Raw genomic sequence first — 24980 nt, 5'->3', positions numbered from 1 at the left:
CCATCACCACCGCTATGAACAACTGTGATTCGGAAAGTTGTTCTAGAACGGATCATTTCACAACAAACCGCTCTGAATAAATATGTTCACCTCTCAATCACTTAATTATTTAGAAACATATTTTAAAAATCGGTGGACTACCCCTTTAATGTTCTTTAATGCGCACTACCCAAGAGCTCTAGTTGGAACGCTAACTAGTTGTTTCGCATATTGGAACAGACCCCGCGCCCCCTCCCTCCCCCCTCTCTCTCCCGCTCTTCTGGTAAGTTTCAAGATGGCCGCGCCGCGTGGCGACTTACAGAAGAATTTAAACGCTGGTTTCACTGAATTTACATCCTCAGATGCGACGCAAGACACTCAGGTTGGACTAATATGTTCTCTTCTTTAATGTACGCTCGAATACTGTTGTTATTAGCGCCCGCCTGGAGTCGTTAGCACGACGTGGCGAGCTGAAAACGTGTCCATGCACGCCGGACACGTGGATGTTGAATGTATTAGCGGAGCGGGTTTGTGGACAGATATGGTGATAGTTTCGACAGTAAATAGACATACATGGATGGAGGTACATTAACGGTAACGGTAGTTAAATTAGCGGACGGGTATTCTTGTTCGAATTTCCCCGTTCCACCTTAAATGGTGTAGCTGTTACAGCTGACTATTTAAGGTGGAACGGGAACATTCGAAAAAGACGTTGGCAAATAGGAAGCTGACTTCAGCTTCGGACTTAGTCATCCTCCTCCAGCCTTATGGGAATTAGTCATAAGGCGGAGTAGACATTTCAGCCCATTTACACTGTCTGTTAAGTTGATTTCAGCTCGCCGGTCGGCCCCAGTCAGCGTGTGCTGGGAGATTTAGTCATGATTCGAGCACATGCTTTCATCTTGGACAGTATAGTGGTGGTCTAATGAGGTTTTACCGATGCTTCAGGCGAGGCTGAACCACAGACTTGGGCTGCTGTTCCCCCATGAGTGAACAATACGACTTTGTTTCTGTTTACAACCTGTTGAAGGGCTGCTGGAGGGGGGCTTGGCATTAGGGGTTCAAATTCAGACTTGTGGTCACTAGAGGAAAGTATAGAAGCCCATTCCTGTAAAAATCCAACAGTTTTATTTTTTTTCCCATTCTTAAGTGAATGTCTGTGCCATACCAAGTCGTTATTTCGAGATGCTATCTCATCTTTCCTGTCTCTCAGAAACTTTATTTTGAAATACTTTGTTGTTTTGAGATACTTTATTCCTCTCTTGAAATGCTTTCTCATTATTTTCCAAAGCTATTTCCTTATTTGCAGGAATCTTCTTGTTAATGCTTAAATATACATTATATTTGCTAATTTTTAGCTCAAAAGGAGAAAGCTTCCTAAAATAGTGCGATTTTCTGAAATAATGAGAACATCTCAGAATAATGAAATCATATCTCAGAATAGTGAATCAGCTTCTCAAAATTACGATCAGCTCTTAAAATAACAATAACAAAAATGTTTCTCAAAAATAATGAGGTAGTATATAAAAATAATGAGAGCTTCTCAAAATTACAAGTGTTTCTCAATATAATGACTTGGTCCTGAAAAATAATGGTATAGCAGTTCACATAAAATAAATAAATAAAGTTTAAAAAAATTAGGCTGGATTTTTATCAAATTTTATCACACTCTTTTCATTATGTACTTAATTACTAAGTTAATTATGTGATTGTGTTTACCTTTTGTTTGTCTTTTATTTGCAGGGCGAGTTTGAAAGAAGCCATACCCCTGGATTTGGGCATGATGTTGACAGTACCTCAAGCAACCTTCATGGCATCCTGGAGCCCTCTATTTTATCCATCTTTGAGGACACATCCGCCTCCGGAGAGGTGAGAAAAGTCGCGTTTTGTTCAGAACAGTTACTTTACTGTGCGTCTCTTAGAGGTCCAGCAGTTTCATAAGAGATGTCCATGTACACAGAAGCTGAAATATGTAATCAGTTATGTCTTTTTCAAATTTTTGTAATGAATGAATCGATGACGAAAATTAGTTTTTAAGAACTGCGAAATGTTGTATTCAAAATTGTAACTTTACAGGTGTCATTTATAACAGTCAGTCTGAAGAGAGTTTCTTCCAAGTGATTTTTGTCTGTTTCTGTTGGTCCATTCATTATGAAAATTGTACACCATGTAAAGGGCGGTTAGAGGTTGTTTTTTTTTTTAAACTAGACAATAGGATTACTTTTTTAGGACCATGGATTCTGTTATTACCAAGTGTCAGTAACTGAGCTTAAGGTTTTGCGTTCTGTTTTTCAGGTGAAGAACCTGATAGATGGTGAAAGTGAGGCTACACTTCTGTCTGCACTTTCAGAGATGTTGGACAGTGTGATTGAAGACACCTTATCACCCTTTGACACACTGCCTGACACTGACCTTTTTGTGGGTCAAAGGAGTCACGACTCCAAGGTAAGATATCCACAGACCAAAAGTGGTCCGTGTAAAAGCCAAGTACTTAACAAACTTGACATGAATAAATGGCTGGAAATACAAAAAAAAGCGACCTATGCGAAGCAGTGCTTTTTTTTAATTATTACTAAATTGTCTGCACTACAAAAAATGTTAGGCAGAATACCCACTAAAAGGTTGTTGGCTTCTCAAAAAAATGGGCAAATTAGCTCTTTGGTGCAGGTTGCTTTCCACTTTTACACAAAAAATGTCTCTCAGTTTGAGCTGCTTTTGGAGATGCACCTCGACATAAGAGAGTACAGAACAAACATACTAAATGTTTAAGTGCAAATGGCAAACGTGGACACTGGGCTGCTGTCTGTTTTGGAAAAAAAGTTATTTTTGGGAATTATCCTTTTTAGTTTTTGTGAAAATATTCTAGTTACAGCCATTTCATTTATTTGTCATCATGCCAGTGCCAGAAAGTTTGCAAAAATCAGAGGGTGTATGAAATGTCATGTTTTTGATGTTCAAAAAATTGTTTTATGTGCAAGATATCAGTTATGTACATGCTCGAATTAACATACTTTCATCCAAATAAGCTGTGCTAATAAATTATATTTGGTCTTAAGACTGAAATGTAGAAAATATAATGTAATCCTTATGTACTTTTGCTGTCTTATCCATTCTGTCTGTGTTTATCTTTTTGTTGAAATTTTTTTTCTTTATAGTTCAGAAGATCGTCTGACAAAGATGCAGCTCCTCGCATAACCAGATCCTCGCGCTCATCAGTTTCAAACACAAAAGTAAGAACTTGCGCTTATTTCCTTTCATCTGGTTTATATTTGCGGCTGTGTGGTTACGGGCGTTTTCATGTTTGAGCTGTTTCAGATCAAAGTTTGCACTGATAGCTGTGTAACTCAAAAGCAGTTTTAAGCCCAAGTGAAGTTCAGGATGGGGCAGGTCTGAGTAAGTTAATAAAAATAAAAATATTACTAATTATTATGTTTACTGCATTTGTATTTGAACAGGCAGAGGTTCTGCTTTCAGACAGGCAGTTGAGGCCAAGGCTTAACCAGAGGATCCAAACAACAACTGTGCAGAGAAGTGATGGCGAGGAGGAGGACCCTGCAGAGTCCAGAAGACGCCCCATAAGATCCTTCAGGATTGAATCTGACCCAGAACTGTATCAGGATGAGCAGCAGGATGGATATGTGTTTGTGTCACTAGTGGATCTTGTCAGGCACATGCATCCATACAGCCTCAGGGTGGGTCTGGTTAAGGAAGAAGGTGTCAGGGATGTCGGCGAGCTGCAGGAGGAGGACGTGTTTGTGGATGTTGTGGGTGACGATGAGCTGCAGGGCACGCATGATGCTAACGTGTCTGGGTTCAGTCCAGAGAAGAAATTTCCCCATCCACAAACCCCTGCTGCAGTTTCTAAATCCAAAAAAGGTCTTAATAAGGAAATCTCAGTGGCAAGGTCAAAGGAGATGTGCTCCTCAAGTTGTGGTGGACAGAATAACAATGATGTCAGTAATGAGAAACCTCACAAGAGTGTGTTAGCCACAAGTAGCGGTGCTGGAAGAGTAAAGAAAAAAGTTAGCTTTGCTCCTGATTTGGCATCAGTTCATGAATACCAGGTTGAAGATGATGCATCTGAATGTCACTGGTCAGATACCCCAACCACAGAAGAGCTTAAAACGTCAACAAGCGAACCTTTTCAGCATAATAGTGCAAAACCGAAATCTATCAGTCTGCAGGAGTACCGTCTCCTTAGGGGGAAGACGCTTCCAAAGGAAGAGAGAAAGGTGGACTACAGGACCAAGTGGCCCTCAATACCTGAACCGCCCTGTGAGCTTCCTCCCATCCCTTGTATACCAGGTTATAGCTCAACTCAGGTTAACTCCAAAACCTCATTTACTAATGCCGGGGTCTGTGCTTCAGGCTCTCCAACCAAGCCCAGAAGAGATCTTCACATGCCTGTTAAATCACCTCCAAAGCAGAAAGCTGTGCAAGCTGTTGATCCACCAAATCCTGTCATTGTGCCCCTTCCAACACTAGTTCCCATACCTGCTAAGACCTCATGGTCATCTGAAGAGCAAAGTGTTGCGCAACAGAAAACTGCTGCAAACAGTCAGCCCGCACATTTAAACCCTCAGCTGCGATCTGCTGCGTCCCAAACTTCAAAAAATCTGAATCAGCCCGGGTCTCATAACCAAGAAACACTTTCTTGTGGAAGTTGTCCACTTGCTGAAGTACCACAAGCAGAGTGCTCCTCAACAATTATCAGCACCACTAAAACAAACGCCTCTCCTCAGTCTTTACCCACTATGGGCAGGTTATCACAGACATCTCTGAGACGACGCCCTCTTGTGCAGATACCCACAAATGTCAGAGATCACTGTGCAGAGGAACAAAGACAGGAATCTAAAGGTGAAATAGGTAATGGGAGCGAGTGAATTAAGTGATGTTTGATATTATATTATCATGGAATGCTGCAATTGTAGTAACATGTTTATCAAATCCATTCCTAATGCTTGTTTTTTGCACCCATGTAGGAATACAGGCTACTGATGTAACTAGTCTTTTGGAGCAATTTGAGACACAAGGTAGGATTTTCTTTATTATCCCTGTGTAGCTTGTTGTCATGCCAGCATGATCAAGAAGAATTGCCTTGCCTTTTGTATATGGCACATCTGTGGTATCATAACTTGAACATGTGCCTCCCTTTAGAGCAGCAGTACTTCAAGCAGAATGCAATTATTTCTGACTTAATCCACACCAGAGACAGGTTTCTCTCCTAGTGCTATAAAAGCAGTCATTAAACCCTCATTCAACTGTAAAGATAGTTGTGATAGTTATCTGGCGTGCAGGGCCTCTTTAATGACTTAATGGCTCTGGGCATCCAGGGCTCATAACTTTGTGGTAAATTGCTTTGCGTTTTCACGCAACAAAAAATAGAACTTGCCATTGCAGTGATTACACAGGCTGGGTTTTACAATCCCAAGAAGAAAATGAGGAGTCACCACAGGGGTCTATTATGAGGACAACACCTGCTTCAGTACATCTTCATTTCAGTGATAAGAATTAGGATTTTTTTATTTTTGAGAGGAAAGTGTAGTTAAATGAGTTAAATTTTAATTTAGAACTTTTTAAATTGGGGTCCATCAAAGTAGAATGAAATGAATAAGCAAGTCACGATAACAGCAGGCTTAAGCATAAGCCAGCTTTAGAATGCAAGGTGCAAAGTAGATGAACCACCAATATGTGGCCATTTTTTTCCCTTTCACTTTAATGTGAAAGCAGTATTGTAAACTTGCTGAGTGAAAATTACTTTATTGAATTCTTTGTATTTCTTCATATGACTGCTTTTGAAAAATTTTGGGCACCCCTGGCCGACCAAAAAAAAACATTAATTCATGCAATATTTCCAGTGTAATTTTCCAGACAAAGCAGGCAGCTAAACCGTTAGAAACCACAAAGCACTGTAGAACAGTGGTTCTCAAACTGGTCTTCAGGAACTTCCAGATTTATGTTTAAAACGGCCCACAATACATAGGAACAGTGTACAAACTGTAAATGTCAGTATTTGTAAAATGTTTAATTGCATTGACGCAGTTTTTGAGGACTTAATGTTAAATGCATTGCTGCTGAATAGAACTTTACAGAAGTCTGACTAATGTACTACTAACTCTATACAAGTGCAAACTGAGGGAGTTAATGTTTTGTAGATTTGTATTGGATGCTTACATAGGATTTGGCTTAACATTTTGATTGTAAATCTTGATTGACAGAATTTCTCATTTCTTCTTCCCAGGACTCACCCCTCCCGCCACACCTCCCCATCAAATTTGGAAGCCTCAAGCACCTAGTCACAGGGCAAAGCAACACGAGGCTATCAAACCATCTCCCAGCAAAGCCATCCAAATCATTGAGCCTCGGCCGTTGCCCCCTAGCAGGGTTCACTCAAAGCCCCAACAATCTACCTCTGTGCCTGCTCCTAGCTTGTTTCTAGCATTTAGGGACCATGACTACTGCGGAACTCAGGAGATAAAAGACTGCAACGTGAGGTCATTTTCAGCCTTAGATGCACACAAAAAATCTCTTAAAGAGCAAAGGAGTCACACAAGCCATACATCACTGGACCACAGGACTTTTTGTGAGGAAGAGCTTATCCCTGGCTCAGTTCTCCTGTCTCCAGAGAGCTCCCCCTGCAGGTTAGAGGAAGGCAATCCAAGTGCAGTTGAAGAAGGTGAAGCAGATTCACGACAGTCTTTTCACCACTCCTTGCGTTCTGCAAGGCTTCCAGCTAGGGGCAGGACAAGGAGAAGGCACTACTATGGTAGTTATCATTCTGACTCAAGTTCAGTGTCATCTTCCCGTTCCTCCTCCTGTTCTTCCTCAGCTTCCTCTTCATTGTCTCCTTCACCACCCAGAAAGAGGTACATTTGTTAAATTTTCTGAATCTCCAAATGTTTCTGTAGTTTAGTGAGCCACACTTTCACCTTCAATATGAATTTCAGACCTGTATTTGAGTTTAGATTCTGCTGGATTTGAGCGTGGAGAATTTACATGCTACGTGACAAGTCAGAATAGTTTACAGTGATAGTGTTAAGATGGCGTGTATGAGAAAGATGCAGCCGTTGTTCTTACTGGATATTTGTGATAATGTGTTCACATGATGAAAGTAATGTTACTGAATTATTGAAAGTTATTGTGGCTTTTTTTGTCCACTCATTTAGCTAGAACAATAAAAATTTTAAGGATATATATAAGCAGATAAGATAAATGCTATTAATTTTGTCGAACCATAAAATAAGAGATACATGTAAACAGTCAAGGAGCAGTCAAGATTTATGAATTTGTGACTAAAGGTGGGCATGGCTTTTTGAGTAATGTAGGTCCAACACTTCTGTTTCTGTGTTCAGGCGAAGATCAAGGCATTCCAAGAGCAGCACAAGCTCCTCCTCTCGATCCAGTTCTTCTTCTTTGTCCCCTTCTCCAATCCGCAAGAGGCAGCGCCGCTACACTCGATCATCCAGATCCTATAGTCGCTCCCGTTCTCGTTCCCGATCCTGTTCCCGCTCCTATTCCCGGTCCAGATCCCGCTCCCTCTCACCTCAGCGAGACTGGAGGAATAAGTGGAGCAGGTGGAAGAGGTCGGTGCACACAAAACTCCAGCCAGCCTTAAACCCAGATAATGTTTTTTTTTCTTTATGTAATTATGATTCTGATGGTCTGCTTTTGGGACGATTACTTTTTAATGACTGTGTTATTGTGAACTTGCAGGCAGAGAGAACAGTGTCAAGGCAGATGGGAAGAGGCCCATAGGATTCGCAAGCAGAAAGCCATTGTGAGTACTGACAGATTTTCCCTACTGCCCTTTAAAAAGTGTCACATGTGAGTGCTATAATGTGTAATGTTTTCTCTCTTTCTCCATTATAATAATGTCACTTCAGGAGGAACGTAGGGTCGTGTATGTGGGAAGAATACGTGGTACTATGACTGAGGATGAGCTCAGGGATCGTTTTGCTCTTTTTGGAAAAATTGAGGACTGCACTGTCCACTTCAGAAGCCATGGGTAAGGTTTACACATTATCATCCCTTTGAGGCATAGAAACGTAATCAGTTTCCGATACAGTGCTACATATTTTCAGGGTTTTTTATTTATTTTTATTATTATTATTACCATGGCTGTGGCCTTAACTCTAAGGAGCATACTTGACATTCTTCAGTCCAAAACTCCCAGCCTGCTACTCTTGCAGCAGAACTTAACAGGACAGAATGAGCAAAGAGAAATGACTGACACAAGCTCTACATGTGCTGGTCATGTTTTTGACTATTGCCATAGTGCTCGCTTAAAAACATTATTGAGTTTTTACATGTCAATGTCTTAAGGGGAGGGTAAGGCTTATATTCACTTTACTGTGGAATGTGCATATCCAGGGACGAATGAACTAACAGATGGAAGAGCTGGCTTGATGGCTCAGTAATGTGTGCCGGGTTAGCTTTTGCTTGGTTCTTAGCTCGCTCGTCAGCCTGCAGATTTTATCCAGTCTCCAGAGAGACCATGGTAGAACGTAATCCACATCAGCGGGTTGATGTGTGGGTGCTGCTTACGCAAGTTTTACTCAAGATTAGTGGTCATTGGAGAGTTTATTCATAGTTCATGTATGCTATGTGTCTGTAAGATGAGGACTAATCTAATTAAAAAAAAAAAATTGATTTAGATCTCTTGGGGCTTTAATGTTTGTGCCAGTGGTGCATGTGTTTGCACTGTTTAAGTAAAAATTAATCTTTTACATGACGCATCCACATGTCATTGTACTTTCTTAATGACAATGAGTGTGTTTACATGCATTTAATAATCCAATCATGAAAGTATTTCTGTAGTTATCTAATTTATTGAGATGGTTATGTCCACAGCATACTCTGATTTCTTAGATCAGATTAAGGCTGTTTGATCCAAGAGAGCTGGAATTTGGCTCAGTAATTGGGTTTTTTGTTGCATGTATACCCTTACTCTGATTTCTTTAATTTCTCAGTCTGCAAAAGAATAGCAAGCAGAGTTTAACACAGTGCGATCTCAAAGAAAAAAAAAAAACACTTGAAGCAGCACTGAAACCAGTTACACGCTTGACAAAATGAAAAATATAATGGATAATGTATATTCATATTTTCTGCTAAAGTAACTTGGTTTCCAAAAAACAGCCTCTGCATGACATTCGAGTTGTACATTTATCACTTCTTATTCTGTGATTATATTGGCCAGTTGTAAAGCAGTAATCAGAGGCTGTATTACAGAAACTTGTCTGACATCTTATCTGCTTTATCAACAGTTCGCAAGTTCATGATCTTATGCATTAATTCCAGATAAGAAAACAGTATTACAGAAACATACAAACTAGACAGAATTTCCTAAATACTGTCCTTAATCCAAGACAACCCCACCAGTGTCTTAACTTCCGTTTTAACCTGTTTCTATTGTTATATGTTGTGACAGGCAGCATAGTTCATTATAACCAGCATAATGTTGCATCTGTCTACATTGAAAACTATGCTTTGACTTGTTTGTGAAAAATCTTATCTTACACTCTTAAGTAAAGACAGATAAAAAGTTTCTGTAACACAACCGCTGATTATTGCCTATCTCATGTAGACCATGTTTTCCCATGATCTGAGTGATCTCAAGTGCATGCAAACTCTGGCAAATTCTGCAATTCTGACAAAATCAGATTTTCTGGAGTTAATGGATTATTAAGTGCATAGAAACGTGCTCTGTGTTTGTTGCTGCCTAAACATGTTCCTCTTTCAATTGCTTTTTTCAGGGACAACTATGGATTTGTTACATATTACAACACAGACGATGCTTTCGCTGCCATAGAGAGCGGGACAAAGCTAAGACAGCCAGATGAGCTCCCCTTTGACATCTGCTTTGGTGGGAGAAGACAATTCTGCCAGTCAAATTATGCAGATTTAGGTTTGTATACAATTTCGAAAATAGATTTTGCCCACTTTTTTACTGTTAAAAAATATGGCCAAGTAATACGATTATTACACAGTATCAGTTTGATCTTTTTATTTTGGCTCATGGTTTTTTGTTCTGGGTTTATCACTGAATGGCAGTTTTGCACACGCTGATCCTCATACTGGAATTCTGACTGATTGGCGCTCTTGTCCTACAGATGCAAATCGTGATATTGACTCAAGCTCCGTGAAGAAGACTTATGATTCACTTGACTTTGACACGCTGCTGAAACAGGCCCAGCGAGGGGTAAAGAGGTAGCCCTGTGCGTCCCTCTGGAGGATGAAGGGATGTAGAGAAGGAGAAGAAATAATTATGGAGTGTGATGGAAAGAGACCAGCACTACCTCAGATCTCTCAAAGAGCTTGCACTTCTTGGCACTAAATTTTACTTTTATGTAGCTTTCAATTTTGACCTTCAAGTTAACAAACCTTCTGTTATAGTGAGCCTTTAATAGAGATGGAAAAACAGTTTGAAGTGTATAAAAACAGAAAAGCTTTAAAGATAATAAAAATTGCTATCATAATTGAAGTATTGTCTGTATTTGGCAAATATTTGTATGTAATAATTTGCAAAACATTTGGAATGAGAGTGTTTTTTTGACTTGAATTAAAAATGTTCATGCTTGAACTCTTAAACATTATTTTAAGAGGAGTGCTCATTGGGTCTGCTTAGACACATTACAAAATCCATTTTTTCTGGTATATTTTTCCCCATAGTGAGTTCAGGGAAAGAACAGCTGTATAGACAGCAGGGTGAGTTGTGGAGGTTCTGTGATGTGAAATTGCTTAAAAGGGAATTCCACTCATTTAAAAAAGAAATTTCTGCCAAATTCAATCATTGAGATGTAAACAGTCACTGAGACCGTTTTGATGTGAAAAGGTTTATTGTAGTGAAACTTGCTGACTGAGTTCTTTGCTGTGGTGGTGAAAGAAACCAGGAGTTGTAATGTCTACAACACAGATAAAGACATTTTATTTGTCATCTGAAGTGACCAGTAAAAAGATCTTGTGAGGTTTTGCAGCTGTCTGTATGCAGTGTCTCAGGCATCAGTCAGCATAGTAATAAACATTTAATGTCAAAACTTTCTGAGGGAGCTTTCAGGAGCATTAAATTCTTCAGATGTCTTGTTCCCATCGCCACCGCTGAACAACTCTTGACTGTGTTACTGTATAATGGAGCGTCTCACTTGAAACCACTGAATGACTATTTACCTTTGAGCCATTCTGTTATGCAGAAAGTCTGAAATATCTGAATTCTCTTGAGTAGAAAATATGCATAAACATAACACGTTTGTTCTCAGTAGTATGATTTCTCAGATTACTTGATACAGGGAGAATGTGAGACTTCAGCACAATAGCCAGTCAGCTCTGGGACCTAAACTTTGGACTTCTCAATAACTTAATAAAAGTGCAACAGTTCCACCCTTTCTTGTTTCACTTATTTTGTGACCACTAGGATGCATTAACAGTGCATTTGCTTATGCTATGCATAAATTGACATCTCCTAAATTGAGCACATTGGCATAATTTGTTTGCACAAAAATATATATTTAGACAGCCCTTGTAATCAGTGAATTTAACAGCTTTAAGGTACACCCATGCTGACACAGGTGATCACGTGCACGCACAGCTTGTATAGTCTCTATAAAGTAAAGCACTGATCAATATAATGGGACACTGGAGCAGCCACACAAGAGCCTAAGGTCACCATGCCCAATCTCCAGCATCAGGTGGAAGGGTACAAACCCCCCCAAGCATTGGGCTGCGGAGCAGTGGAGCTGCATTCTCTGGATTGATGTTCTACCCAGTACCTTTGGTATGAGCTGGAGTGATCCAGAACTAATCATGCATCTGTACCGGACCTCACTTATGGTGTTGTGTTGGAATGCAATCAAATGCTCAAAGCAGTGTATCTAGTGCCGAGGCTGTTACTGCAGCAGATGATGGGGCCACATTTAAGCCTGATCTTCTAAATATTACTGAATCGCTGTGATCTAATTCTTTAAGAAATTTCTGTGTTTGGGAATTCATTGCCCCAGAAAAATGATCAGTTTTCACATTTTTCAAATCTGCTGATCTAAACTTTTGTCACAGTGATGTATGCGTTTACATTAACTTGCAAATGAAAAGTTGGACTTGAGGCATCTTTCCAGACATGAGGTATTTTTTGTCATGTTTTATTAAAATGAAGTTTAAAATTTTCATTTTTAAAATGTAATATTTTAGGGCTGGACTTGGAAAAGAAACAGACTACTAACAATTTGACGTCGATTTGCTTTCTGTACAATGCCAGATTCGCCAGGGAGCTTTCTTGCGCTACCAAAAGAAAATTATCTGTTGCTCCTGTTTATTTCCCTTAAATATTAGGTCATGCGTCCTTGCCCGGTACATGCTAAACTCATCCACAGATCTTGTTTAGCTTTACAGTAGAAGTCGTGTTTTGGCATTAATTAAATATCCGGATACTTTTCGCTTTAGAGTGCGTTTTGTTTACCATGTACAGCAGGATTCAGCGATTTGGGTCGCAGCCCTTCAGCGCATGCGTAGTATACACAGTGGGCGGGGTTGTTGTGCAGTGACAGCTTTGCGCCTGCGCAGTAGGTGTAAACACAAAGTGCAAGAAGGAACAAGGTAGATAAAAAGAGCAGCGCAGACAGAGAGACATGCGTGTACAGTGACGTCCAGTTGCTCGGATTAGTTACTGACTTTGGCTTTTAGTACAAACAGCTGCTAAGTAGGAAAGTGTGTCGTAAGTCCTGACTTACTGCTGCCATTCAGGCTGCTGCAGGCTAGGAGCCCTGTCTGCTCTGTGCGCTAGTCAGCTAACCTAGGTTTACTCAGCTCCTGCAAACTGTTCTCCCTCAAGAAACGACCCAGAGAAAAGGAAAGATGTCAGAGACGACCACCAGCTCCAAGACCTTTCTGAGAGGTGTTGTAGAAGGTGGGTTGAGGCTGGAAAATCTCTGCAATATGTGCAGCCTTACACTCTTAGAAAAGATGTCTTCAGGGGTTCTTTGGTAAAGGCTTTGGCGCTAGCGTTATATAGAATCATTTAATGCTTAAATCGTTCTTTACATGGTGAAATGGTTCTTAGGATAGATGGAGAATATATGGTTGTTTATGGTTCTGTGTAGAACCTTTTTGAACATACTTATATGTAACATCAAAAAGGCTTCTTCTGTTGTTACAAGCTTGACGTATTGCTGTATAGAACCATTTTCTGAAAGCTGTATACAACACATTCTCCATCAGGCTGAAGACCAATGTAACAGTTCAAAGAACCATTTAAGCACAAAATGGTTCTGTATAGAACTCATGCTTCTAAGTAGAATTGTTCCCTTTACTAAAAATCTCTTAAAGAACCATCTTTTTTAAAAGCATAGGCCTTAGTGTATTGCTGTTTACTGAATTTTGTGCACTTATAAAAGTTGGCTGCTATTTCTTTAATGCATGTGTTTTATATGGTGTGTAAAATGAGTTTAGTATCACATTAATAGAAGCACCCATGTTCTCAATGGATCCGTTAAGAGCTGATTATGCACTGACCTTTGTCTTCTAGGGTTTTATGGGCGGCCATGGACTATGGAGCAAAGGAAAGAGCTGTTTAGAAGGTAGTAAACATTTTATTTGCTTTCACAATTAGTCATCATTTGTCTATGCATATCTCTGTTTCTTCTCTGGATCTGTGGTGTTTTTTATTGACTCAGGGAACAGAAATGGGGCTTGAACACTTACCTGTATGCCCCAAAAGATGACTACAAACACAGGACGTACTGGAGAGAGCTCTACACTTCAGAGGAGGCGGGTGAGCATATTCAACAGTGTAACTCAAACCAGGCATTTAAGGATATAAACTTGCTGGTTTATTTGGTGCACCCACCTTGTACCTATATTCACTGGCCATTTTATCAGAAACATCTGTTGTGTCAGTGCACAACACAGTGTAGATTTACCTTTCGACTATTTATTTGTTGCTCCAGGTATATATATCATGCTCAACCTCATCCATCAATGCAAAAGGATCACAGAAAACCAGATAGTATTTGGGTAGTGCATTATGGTACACCAACGTGATAGTTTGTGTTATGCAGATGTAAGTATATAAGACCCAAAGGTGTTGCCGGAGTAACACTGTTCACAACAACGGTTCACTTTCTTTTTTTTTAAACTCCCCTACCTTTTTGCTTCACCTTGAAAAGTACTATGCAAAAGTCAGATTATGTTTTTTCATGTATTTAATTTCCAGTCAAACAGCCATTAATACAAATTAGTACAATTTATCCATTTTTCAGGTGATATTTCTTAGGAAATTAGATGTAATATAGAGGGGTCAGAAAGGATGTGTAGCTCTCAAGAAGCTGTTTCTGAGAAAACGAAATATAAAATATAAAAAAAATGCAACTCAAACAAAGAAGCTGCTGGTGTTCTCAGAAAAATGGCCTGACCACCCCAGAGTCCAGACCTCAGCATCATTGAATGTGTTTGGAATTACTTGAATTGTAAGAGGCAAAAAATGCAACCAACATCTAAGACTGATTTTTGGAAATGGGGGGAAAAATATCCCTGCAGATTTCTTTGAAAAACTGAAAGTCTACTGAAAAGAATGCAAGCTGTAATAAACTCAATGTGGACACAATTTTTTTTTTTCAGTATATAATCTTTTTGTTGATTGTTTGGTTGTTGAGGCTTCTGTGTCGTTATCTATAAAGCATAAAAGTCTTTTTTCCTGATTCTGAAAACTTTTCCTTAAGGGCCTTTTGTCTGGAAATTAAATAAGTGAAGTGATATATCTGATACTCACACATTACTATAATTTCACACAGATACTGGTCATTGCTTAATATTAGCTGTCCTCTAACACTTTATCATCCAAGGTAAAGGGTCAGGGAGCAACAGATGGGCTATGGTCAGTATTTGTAAACCTACAAAGAGCACCTAGGTGGTGCTAAAGTGGTCATTGAGCATAGATGCAAGATAAGTGTACTGAATAAACTTATAGTACATGTGATGTGAAAGCTTAATTGCATGTAAAACTGCTGTGAATGGTATATTGTTTATATTAGCTTTAGTGCATAATAATTTTTGTGAAGGTAATACAGATTGTAGCTTCTGAGGTGAAATATTAACTCTTTGGTTTTCATTTGTGTCGTTGAAGAGCAACTGATTACTCTCATCTCTGCTGCAAAAGAGAAAGATATTGAGTTTATTTACGCCATCTCACCTGGATTAGATATTACATTCTCTAACCCCAAAGAGGTGGCAGCTCTCAAGAGGAAGCTCAGCCAGGTAATTTTACACCTTTTCAGACTTTCTTGCTGCTGTCAGTGATTAAAGGAATAGCTCAGCCTTTCATGCAGATGTTGCTGATAATGAATAGAAGGTATAAGCCACCAATTAGCATGATGTCCTGTCCGTAATACTATTCAGAGTTAGTAACTTTAGCATTAATGTATGAACCATTTCATTACATCACAGATGTTTTTATGATTGACAATAAACAACAATCGGTGTTGTCATATCAGTGAGTGTGCAATAAATTTCATTCACTTACCGTAGACGTATACTATACTGCTGCATATTAATAGGAAATTCCAGCAATTTGTTAAAATTAAATCATTACGATGTGAACAAATTCATTAGGAATGGTTTGATGAGAAATGCTCCATTCATGCTTAAGTGGTTCCTCGCGTTCTAGTGCTATATAGAACTTTTTTCAAAAATGTATTTATGTGTGGTATTTCCTCAAGATGTATCAGAACAAATCAGCTTATGATTGTTTATTGTGTACTTGTCTCTGAGCCATATCTGATGGAGGCAAATGACTGTCTCTTGCATGATGGGGCAGGTGAGCGAGTTTGGGTGCAGATCCTTTGCGCTGCTCTTTGATGACATTGAGACAGAAATGTGTGCTGCTGATAAAGAGGCCTTCAGCTCCTTCGCTGATGCACAGGTGGCCGTCACCAACCAGGTGTTCCAGCACCTGCAGGAGCCACACGCCTTTCTCTTCTGTCCAACAGGTAATGCAGATAACCAGCATTACAGCTGAAATAAATTGCCACCAAACCACAGATTATCAGTATAATTAGGTTGCATCTTTAGTAGTCAGTGGTTTAGAGACACTTGGTTGACTGTTAGATCTGATAGACTTCTTGATAAACATCTGCATAATTCATTATTTGAGATCTAAACTAAAGAAGGAGAGTAGTTACAAGTGGTTTGATGTGAAATAGTTCAGATTTCTGTACAGTGGTGGTGATAGTAACCAGGGGTTACGATGCCTACAACACAAATATAGCCATTTTATTTTATATCTAAATTAACAGTTAATCTACATGTGCCTTCTGAGTTTCTATATGTAATGTTGATGATGGTAAAATAGTGGTAAATATGGAAAAAATTTTTCTTGGAGGGCTATTTTGGCTTATAACACCCAGCATCACCAGCAGTGTATTTTGTAACTATATTGTGTAATACCTTTCTGTGAAAACTTTGTTTTCAGTAAGGCATTAGCTAGCAGCTTTTAAAATGTTGTATTTTTCTTTCTTAGATTACTGTGCCACATTTTGTACCCCAAGTGTGAGTCAGTCTTCATATTTACACACTGTTGGAGAGAAACTTCTTCCTGGTATTGATATTCTCTGGACCGGTAAGACCATCTGCACTAGAAGTGCCTTTTAGAGCCAATGCTTTCTGTTTTTTTTAAATATCCAGACAATTTTGTACTGCCCTCTGGTTGTAAATCAATAATTTTATATCTTAAATATTTTTGTGCCTTAAATTTTGGTTTATGGTAGACACAGTATATTTATGTATTGCATACCTACTGCTTTTCATCCCTCTCAGGCCCAAAAGTCGTGTCTAAGGATATTTCTGTGGAGTCCATAGAAGAGGTGTCCAGAGTTCTCCGACGGCCACCAGTGATTTGGGACAACATTCATGCTAATGATTACGACCCCCAGAGGCTTTTCCTGGGGCCTTTCAAGAACCGGCCCACTGAGCTCATTCCCAAACTCAGAGGAGTGCTCACCAACCCCAACTGCGAGTTCGAACCCAACTTTGTGGCTGTTCATACACTGGGCACCTGGTGCAAATCCAGCACAGGCCAGAAAGATGTTGCTATGGGTAAGGTGATGCTTTTTGTTCACTTTTGAAGCATTTATTGTGAATAACCCGCTCTGTAATTCCGAGCATCACCAATCACCAAAACATGTATGTACTGGTGAAGCGCAATTTTTAAAATATAGAAAATGGTTGTGAATAATTTAACACTATTTTTGAACATATAATATTCTACAGATGGTGAGGATCAGGGCTCTGACTACAACCCTCAGGAGGCATTGCGGCTTGCCCTCTCTGAATGGCTGATTGAGTTTGGTATGGCAGATCAACCTGATGGTAAGATGTCCCCTGTTCACTTTCTATAGGTTATGGATGACTTTTAGGGTAAAAACTTATAAATACTTGCACATTGCTTTATTAGTCACTAAAACATCTCTTCCACATTGGCAGTGTCCCGTGCTGGCAGCGGCCGTCCTAAGAGAGAGCCATCTGAGGAGGAGCCCATGCAGACAGACGAGTATGTCCCGGGACCTAAAGAGAACCCCCTATACACAGCCGAGCCACTGACCCTGGAGGACCTTACTCTGCTGTCTGAGCTTTTCTACCTGCCCTACGAGCATGGCCCCACTGCCCTGGCCATGTTGAGAGAACTCCACTGGCTCCGTGGCAACAGCCATGCTGCTGTGTTCGGCCCTACAGCACCTGAGAACGAGAAGGTGAGTACACATCGTTTCTTTAACTTTAATGCGTTCTGGAATAAAAATACGTTATCGTTTTTAAGATCAGCATCACATTAATACACAATATGGCTAAAAGTATGTGAACATTGCTTTTAATCAATAGATTTTCAGCCACATTCATTGCTAATAACTGCATAAAATCAAGCACACAGCCATGCAGTCTCTTTAGATAGTCACTAGCAGTAGAATGGGTCATATTGAAGAGCTCAATGATTTTTGTAAGTCAGTTCTTTAAATTTTTACCTGAGCTGCCTCAGTCAACAACATGTATAAAGCACACATTCATTAAACTCTCAAGCAGTAGAAGTACGTTCCCGGAAGTGCTGAATCAAGCTTCATCTGGCAGTCTGACAGATGAATCTAGATTTGGCAGATGTAGGAGAATGCTACCTGCCTGAATGCATAGCGTCAACTGTAAAGTTTGGTGGAGGAAGAATATTTGTCGTTTTCCAATATCTTAACCTCAGCAAATAAATCGAAATCATGCATTACAATTGGCTGAAAAATGCTATATGTAAGTTTGTTCCTTATAGAAAATGTGTAAACTTATTTTCACATAAAAATTCAACGAAACGTCACTAGACCAAGGGTACGTACATATATGCATGAAGTTGCACAGGGTTAACATAACTGTCATAATTATTAGGATATTCAGTAATCTTTTCTGGATCTCCTTCACAGACCAAAGAATGGCGAGAGAGAGCAGAGCACTTTGATGATATGTGTGCTGCAGTCGTCCGGATGTTTAATAGGCTGTCAAACGTGCCGAACAGGACCATTCTGTATGACCTGTACAACTACATCTGTGACATAAAAAGTGGCGTATCCTTAGCCAGAGCGTTTGTTGGCAGTTTGGGTAGGTGATCCTGTAAATAAAGCAGCATTACTTAGCAATTTGAAATGTATTCATCCCCTAAAGTGCAAACTTCAATTCTTTGATCTCACAACTACATAACTTAATGGCTTCATCGTAGTTACCATGTAGTTTATAAAAGTTTCTGAACAATAGGATTTATGGTTGAAAACTGTAATATCGTCCTTGAAGGGGTTATCCAACATCTGCTACACATTTTTTCATTTTTTTTATCTTCCTTAAATACTATTGCATTTTATTATTTGATGTTGTATCCGTATTTCTGCCATTTTTGGGCTAGGAGGACATAATCCTCCTCCCTGCCAGGTTATAAATGATGACCCAGAGCCGTGGGGCTTCAGAGGTGGACTTTCCGGAGAGTTCCAAGTATGGCTCGTTAGTCTCTCACTGCTTAGACTGAAAATTTTATAAAAGCAGAAGTATTGTAAGAGGCAGTGAATTAAATGACTGGTAACAGTTTTTTCTGCTTTGTATCTATTATGCAGAGAATGCTTCCTTGTCATGGAAACCGAGATCTTTTCCATACACCTCCTGCCAGTCGAGTGTACACCATTCGGCCATGCACTCCAAAAGACAAGGTGAGGCCCATATACTCTTGGAGTGCACTTTTGACACTTAAACTGAAATTCATTAGTTTGCCAGCTGATATAAAAAAGATACGATTTCATTGAAGTGGATTTTTTCAAAGTTAGTGTATGCTTCAGTTGCTGAGATGTAAACAGTTTGCAGTGGTTCATTGTACCAACTAGGAACCAAGGGTCATGGTGTCTACAGTGCAAATATAGACATTTTATTTACTATCCAAAATGAATTGTGAACCTAAATGTGTTTTCTAATTTTTATAAGTAATGTTTGTGTAAAATGTAAAAATGAAATAGTGGTAAATTAACAACAAAGAAAAGTTTTCTTTGGGTACTTTTTCCCCTTACACAGCCCTGCATGTACCTCTGTAAACAATTTTGTCTTATTATGCAAAACAAGTAAATGAGTATTTATTGTGTGTGTGTGTCTGTGTATTGTAGTCCGAGGTACTGAGGTTGTCCAAGGAGATGCAGAGCGAGACACTGCAGCAGGCGGCATTAATTGGTGACAGGTGAGATTACAGTTGTTGGATTCATAGAACATTTTGATGAAGTCTAAAAAAGCTATTTCAGGTTCAGTGCAGTGGCAAAGGGAACCAGCAGAGTCAGATTTTGTGTTCATACTTACAGGCTGGTGGACGGTCAGCTTTCCCCTTCTAAATACTGCGATCTGGTTCTGGAGGACGAGGCGGGCCTCTGTGGCTTTGCTTTCGCCCTCACTGATGCCAAGACTGCCATGACCAAATCCCAGGTAAGTGACGTGGACACCATCACCCTCATGAGCAGTAGTAACATTATTTAATAATATTTCGATTCTGTTGGAGTTCTAGTTATTTCACTTAGGTCAGGCAGTTAAAGGGGCTGTCAACTTATTCTCATCTAATGCTTAAGCTATAATGTTGAATGTCAAATAAATAACATTGTTCTGAGGGACTAGATTAAAAGGACATCAAATGTTCCCCTGTACCAGTCAGCAAATGCAAAATGCATCTATCGTGTTTAAAACAACTGGAAATGAGTGATCTTTTTTATATTGCCGTTGCTACTCCACCGTCAGTTGTTTTGTGCATGGTCTGAAATGCCCACACAGTCCTGATCAGGCAGAGAAGTTTGTAGGCTATTTTTTGTGTATTGAATGTTTGTTTTTTGTTTTTTGTTTTTTTTTTATATTTCTGCACCACTGTTTGTTCTGCTGTAGTATCCTGAAACAATGCTGAGAGACTTCCCCTCCCTCATGGCTATTCAAATCCATCCAAGAGTCCCAGACCCCAGCACTGCCAAGCACCTGATATGCAGTGTGCTTTCTTCACTGAAGGAGAGTAGTAAGTAAATTTTATACATACTGTTAGCAGTGTGACATGCTGCATTATGGTAAGCAGGGCTGCACGAGAAAGCATATCTTTATCATTATTGCTATATAAGTTTCCATATTAAACACATCCTTAAAGGCTACAGTGACAGTACACATCAAATAACCTCACACATGCAGTGCCAAAGCGACGGAAACATAAAATTAGATGCCCAACAGGGTGCTTCCTTGCACTGGGTTTGAATTCTGCTCTGCCATATGGAAAGTGAGTAACTTAACCGTTTGGCTAAACGGCCAATTACCAAACAAGTGTGCCCAGCTTAAAAACAACTGTATCCTGACCTAAAATGTGATGACTGTTCTCACTCTGTTTTGTGTAAAATGTATAAACTTTGTATTACAGTATATAAAGCAGTAATGGCTACTCTCACAACAAACCTACATCATCATAAGAAGTTTTTCAAGGAATTAAATATACAGTCACCAGCCACTTTATTAGGTACCTGTTCAATTGCTTGTTAACACAAATAGCTAATCAGCCAATCACATGGCCACAACTTAATGCATTTAGGCATGTAGAGGTGGTCAAGACAACTTGCTGAAGTGCAGATCGAACATCAGAATGGGGGAAGAAAGGTGATTTAAGTGACTTTGAACGTGTCATGGTTGTTGGTGCCAGACAGGCTGGTCTGAGTATTTCAGAAACTGCTGATCTACTGGGATTTTCACGCACAACCATCTCTAAGGTTTACAGAGAATGGTCCGAAAAAGAGAAAATATCCAGTCAACGGCAGTTGTGTGGACGAAAATGCCTTGTTGTTGTGAGAGGTCAGAGGAGAATGGGCAGACTAGTTTGAGATGATAGAAAGGCAACAGTAACTCAAATAACCACTTGTTACAACCAAGGAATGCAGAATACCATCTCTGAAAGCACAACACATCAAACCTTGAAGAAGATGGGCTACAGCAGTGGAAGACCACACCGGGTGCCACTCCTGTCAGCTTAGAACTGAGAAAACTGAACTAGAAACTGAGACTACATTTCGCACAGCTCACCGGTATTGGAGAATATAAGATTGGACAAATGTTGCCTGGTCTACCGAGTCTCGATTTCAGCTGCGACATTCGGATGGTAGGGTCAGAGTTTGGTGATGTATCAACGGTTCAGGCTGGTGGTGGTGTAATGGTGTGGGGGATATTTTCTTGGCATATTTTGGGCCCCTTAGTACCAATTGAGCATTGTTTAAATGCCGCAGCCTACCTGAGTATTGTTGCTGACCATGTCCATCCCTTTATGACCACAGTGTACCCATCTTCTGATGGCCACTTCCAGCAGGATAATGCACCATGTCACAAAGCTCATATCATCTCAAACTGGTATCTTGAACATGACAATGAGTTCATTATACTCCAATGGCCTCCATAGTCACCAGATCTCAATCCAATAGAGCGCCTTTGGGATGTGGTGGAACGGGAGTTTCGCATCATAGATGTGCAGGTGACAAATCTGCAGCAACTGCGTGATACTATCATGTCAATATGAACCAAAATCTCTGAGGAATATTTCCAACACCTTGTAGAAAGTATGCCACAAAGATTTAAGGCAGGTCTGAAGGCAAAAGGGGGTCCAACCTTTTATTAGCAAGTGTACCTAATAAAGTGGCTGAGTATATATTTATTAATTTTTGTAAGCCTGCATTGCAAAGAACATACATATTTATTCATGTTTGTAGTCTGACTTCAAACACAAGAAGAAAAGGCTGTGCAGGAAATCTTGAATCCTGTTTTTAGACTGAAGCACTTCATGTAACACACTTATTTTCACAGGCTACACATTGTCCACAAGGTGGCACCATTAGCAGACAGGTAGCTTTGGATGCTTCGTAAGAGCAGTGCTATGCTGTAGCACACACTGTCTGTGTGTCAGCCTTGGCTGGATATTTTTGTTTGATCCAGACTATTCTCAGTCCAGCAGTGACACTGAGGCGTTTAAAAACTCTAGCATCACTGCTGTGTCTGATCCACTCAGACCAGCACAACATTCACTAACAAGCCACCACCACATCAGTGTTACTGCAGTGCTGAGAATGATCCACCGCCCAAATAGTACCTGCTCTGTGAGGGTCCATGGGGGTCCTGACCACTGAAGAACAGGGTAAAAGGCTGCTAACAAAGTATCAGAGAAACAGATGGGACTACAGTCTGTAACTGTAGAACTACGAAGTGCACCTATATAGTAAGAAAGATCAGTGTATGTATAGATATACATTTAAATGTTTATGTACAGATAGTCACATCTTTTTCAGCTCCTTTCACATTGGCCCTTTAGAGGCTTGTTCTTGATGAGACCGCTAGGAATGTGCTTTTTCTTACAGTGACGAACTCTCCGACCCATAGTTGTTGTTTCACTCTGACTGTGATGATGTCCATGTAATGTGAAATAAATCCACTCCACCACGTCTTGAAATGAAACTTGAAGTTTACTTTACCTTTTTACATTTACAAAACGAACATGAACTAACTAAAATATCCGCTGATTAAATAAAAAAGAAAGTTCTAAATGTCTGTCGGAGTCCGCAGCAGCACGTAAGAAAACTGTTCGCTTTCAAGGCTCCTAGCGATCTGAAAAGAGAAACGCGACAGTCTAGGGTAGCCGACTCGGCCCATTATTAAAGCGACAGTACACATTTTTTAATCCATATACGACAGATAACCTAAACATATGAATTCTAATTCTTTTAATTTCCCTATGTAATATTCATCATTTGAATCACAAAATAAACATATCTATGAAATTATAAATTCAAACAAAATTATTTATCTTTTTTAAACATTAATTTCTATTTATAACAACATAAGGTCTATTTTGGCCGCTACATACCCGGCCCCTAATTGCTTTCTATCCTAGAAACAATTACAAAATAGAAGAAAAACTACTTAACAGTCCTTTTCATTCTGCTTCTTGAAGCAGGCAGAGTTTGGTGATCGGCCGCTCAAGCTCGTTCGTCTTCGTCTTGACGCGAACCTTGCGGACGACTCCATGTTCGTCCACCACGATCTTCACTATTCGTCCCATTAGCCATGATCCTCTGGGGGCTGATTCGTCAACGATCAAGACTACGTCTCCCTGGCTGAAGTTACGCGCCGGACGATTCCATTTCTGTCTTTTCTGAAGTTGAGGCAGATATTCTCTGGTCCAGCGTTTCCAGAACAGATCACTCATATACTGGACTTGCCTCCACCTTTTGCGTGCGTAAGTATCATCCTCATCGAAGACGCCCGTTGGTAGGTTGGGGTTAGTCTTGAGCAAGAGTAAGTGTTGTGGGGTAAGAGCTTCCAAATCATTAATGTCGTTAGAAGGCGTAGTAATAGGCCTACTATTTAGGATAGCTTCACATTCGCAGAAGAACGTTTGAAGACCTTCTTCATCCAGGCTTTGTTCTTTCAACGTAGCATTCATGATCTTCCTGATTGAACGAATGATTCTTTCCCACACTCCTCCGTGGTGGGATCCGGATGGTGGATTGAACAGCCACTTGATATCACGTTGAAGAAGGCTGTTCTCGATCTGCGCAGCATTCCACTCCTTTATTGCCTTCTTCAGCTCATGGTCGGCTCCGACGAAGTTGGTCCCGTTGTCAGATCTCATTTCCTTCACTTGACCCCTTCTCGCAATGAAGCGACGCAGTGCTTGAATAAAGGAGTCTGTCTCCAATGATGTTGCCATTTCTATGTGGACCGCACGACATGCAAGGCAGGTGAATATAACTCCATATCTTTTTACAGACACTCTTCCCCGCTTGACGATGAATGGCCCGAACAAATCCACACCAGTTCTGGTGAAGGGTGGTTCGTTTGGTAGAACTCGGTTTCTTGGTAAGTCTGCCATCATTTGCGTACCTGATGCACCATGTTGTCTTCGACAGGTAGTACACCGAGACAGCATTTTTCTGATTGACGATGGAGCATCAATGATCCAGTACCTTTGGCGTACGTGAGACAAGACGTGATTGCGTCCACTGTGCCCTAAGCGCTCGTGTGCATCCTGGAGGATCAAGTCTGCTACGTGATGGTTCTTAGGGATAATCATTGGATGCTTGGCTTCGGTTGGCATGGATGCTCGGCTGAGCCTCCCTCCAACGCGAAGGATTCCTTCCTCGAGTTGTGGATTGAGTCTGAAGATTCGACTACTTTTCTTGACAGAGTCCTTTCTCCGAAGAGCAGATATCTCCTCTTGGAAGCTGTTGTTTTGACAATGACCAATTATAGCGATCTCCGCTTTTTGTAGGTCCTCCACAGTCAGGTAAGTATGTTCGAGACTCCTTTTGCAGCTCAACATCTCCTTGTTCAGCTGCTGTTCATCACTGCATGATCCTTTTAACTCTTTTCTTTTCTTAGACAAGTTCACCAGGGTTTGCTTGAGTCGCGTGAACCACGCCACAGCCTTCTTGAGTCGTATCCATGAAGAGAAGTATTGGATTAATTGC

General features: G+C 40.2%; 2 protein-coding genes across 3 annotated transcripts in view; both read left to right on the top strand.

Annotated features, from left to right (window-relative positions):
• The first annotated feature begins 247 nt into the window (after positions 1-247).
• Positions 248-10571, top strand: si:dkey-93h22.8 (uncharacterized protein LOC449943 homolog). Of its 2 annotated transcripts, none has more exons than XM_017684921.2 (12): positions 248-361; positions 1723-1848; positions 2275-2424; positions 3135-3209; positions 3435-4836; positions 4962-5012; positions 6221-6845; positions 7332-7562; positions 7693-7756; positions 7863-7984; positions 9732-9883; positions 10089-10571. In XM_017684921.2, the coding sequence occupies exons 1-12, from the start codon at positions 275-277 to the stop codon at positions 10187-10189; spliced, it is 3186 nt and encodes a 1061-aa protein (XP_017540410.2). In that variant the 5' UTR covers positions 248-274; the 3' UTR covers positions 10190-10571. The 2 variants fall into 2 exon arrangements, with proteins under 2 accessions (XP_017540410.2, XP_017540409.2); XM_017684920.2 differs by having other exon boundaries at positions 3435-4845.
• A 1966-nt stretch (positions 10572-12537) lies between these two features.
• The window catches only part of ogal (O-GlcNAcase like), an 18840-nt gene continuing 6397 nt past the window's right edge, over positions 12538-24980 (top strand). Inside the window, exons 1-15 of the mRNA XM_017684913.2 lie at positions 12538-12871; positions 13490-13541; positions 13638-13735; positions 15086-15216; positions 15776-15947; positions 16478-16576; positions 16774-17052; positions 17227-17325; positions 17440-17705; positions 18411-18585; positions 18884-18969; positions 19089-19181; positions 19626-19696; positions 19815-19935; positions 20383-20506. Of these exons, the coding sequence (XP_017540402.1) occupies positions 12820-12871; positions 13490-13541; positions 13638-13735; positions 15086-15216; positions 15776-15947; positions 16478-16576; positions 16774-17052; positions 17227-17325; positions 17440-17705; positions 18411-18585; positions 18884-18969; positions 19089-19181; positions 19626-19696; positions 19815-19935; positions 20383-20506 (1918 nt within the window). The 5' untranslated portion in view covers positions 12538-12819. The remainder of the gene's footprint in view (positions 12872-13489; positions 13542-13637; positions 13736-15085; positions 15217-15775; positions 15948-16477; positions 16577-16773; positions 17053-17226; positions 17326-17439; positions 17706-18410; positions 18586-18883; positions 18970-19088; positions 19182-19625; positions 19697-19814; positions 19936-20382; positions 20507-24980) is intronic.

The sequence above is a fragment of the Pygocentrus nattereri genome, chromosome 15, assembly GCF_015220715.1.
Source record: "Pygocentrus nattereri isolate fPygNat1 chromosome 15, fPygNat1.pri, whole genome shotgun sequence".
Lineage (NCBI taxonomy): Eukaryota > Metazoa > Chordata > Actinopteri > Characiformes > Serrasalmidae > Pygocentrus > Pygocentrus nattereri.
The sequence above is the reverse complement of the archived record's forward strand: the minus strand, read 5'-3'. Positions and strand labels throughout refer to the sequence as shown.

Bases quoted from the DNA above. Each gene is read 5' to 3' on its own strand.
- si:dkey-93h22.8 (XM_017684920.2), top strand. From the start codon at position 275: ATGGCCGCGCCGCGTGGCGACTTACAGAAGAATTTAAACGCTGGTTTC. The intron at 362-1,722 runs GTTGGACTAATA...TTTTATTTGCAG, and splicing joins ATGCGACGCAAGACACTCAG to GGCGAGTTTGAAAGAAGCCA. The intron at 7,985-9,731 runs GTAAGGTTTACA...TGCTTTTTTCAG, and splicing joins GTCCACTTCAGAAGCCATGG to GGACAACTATGGATTTGTTA.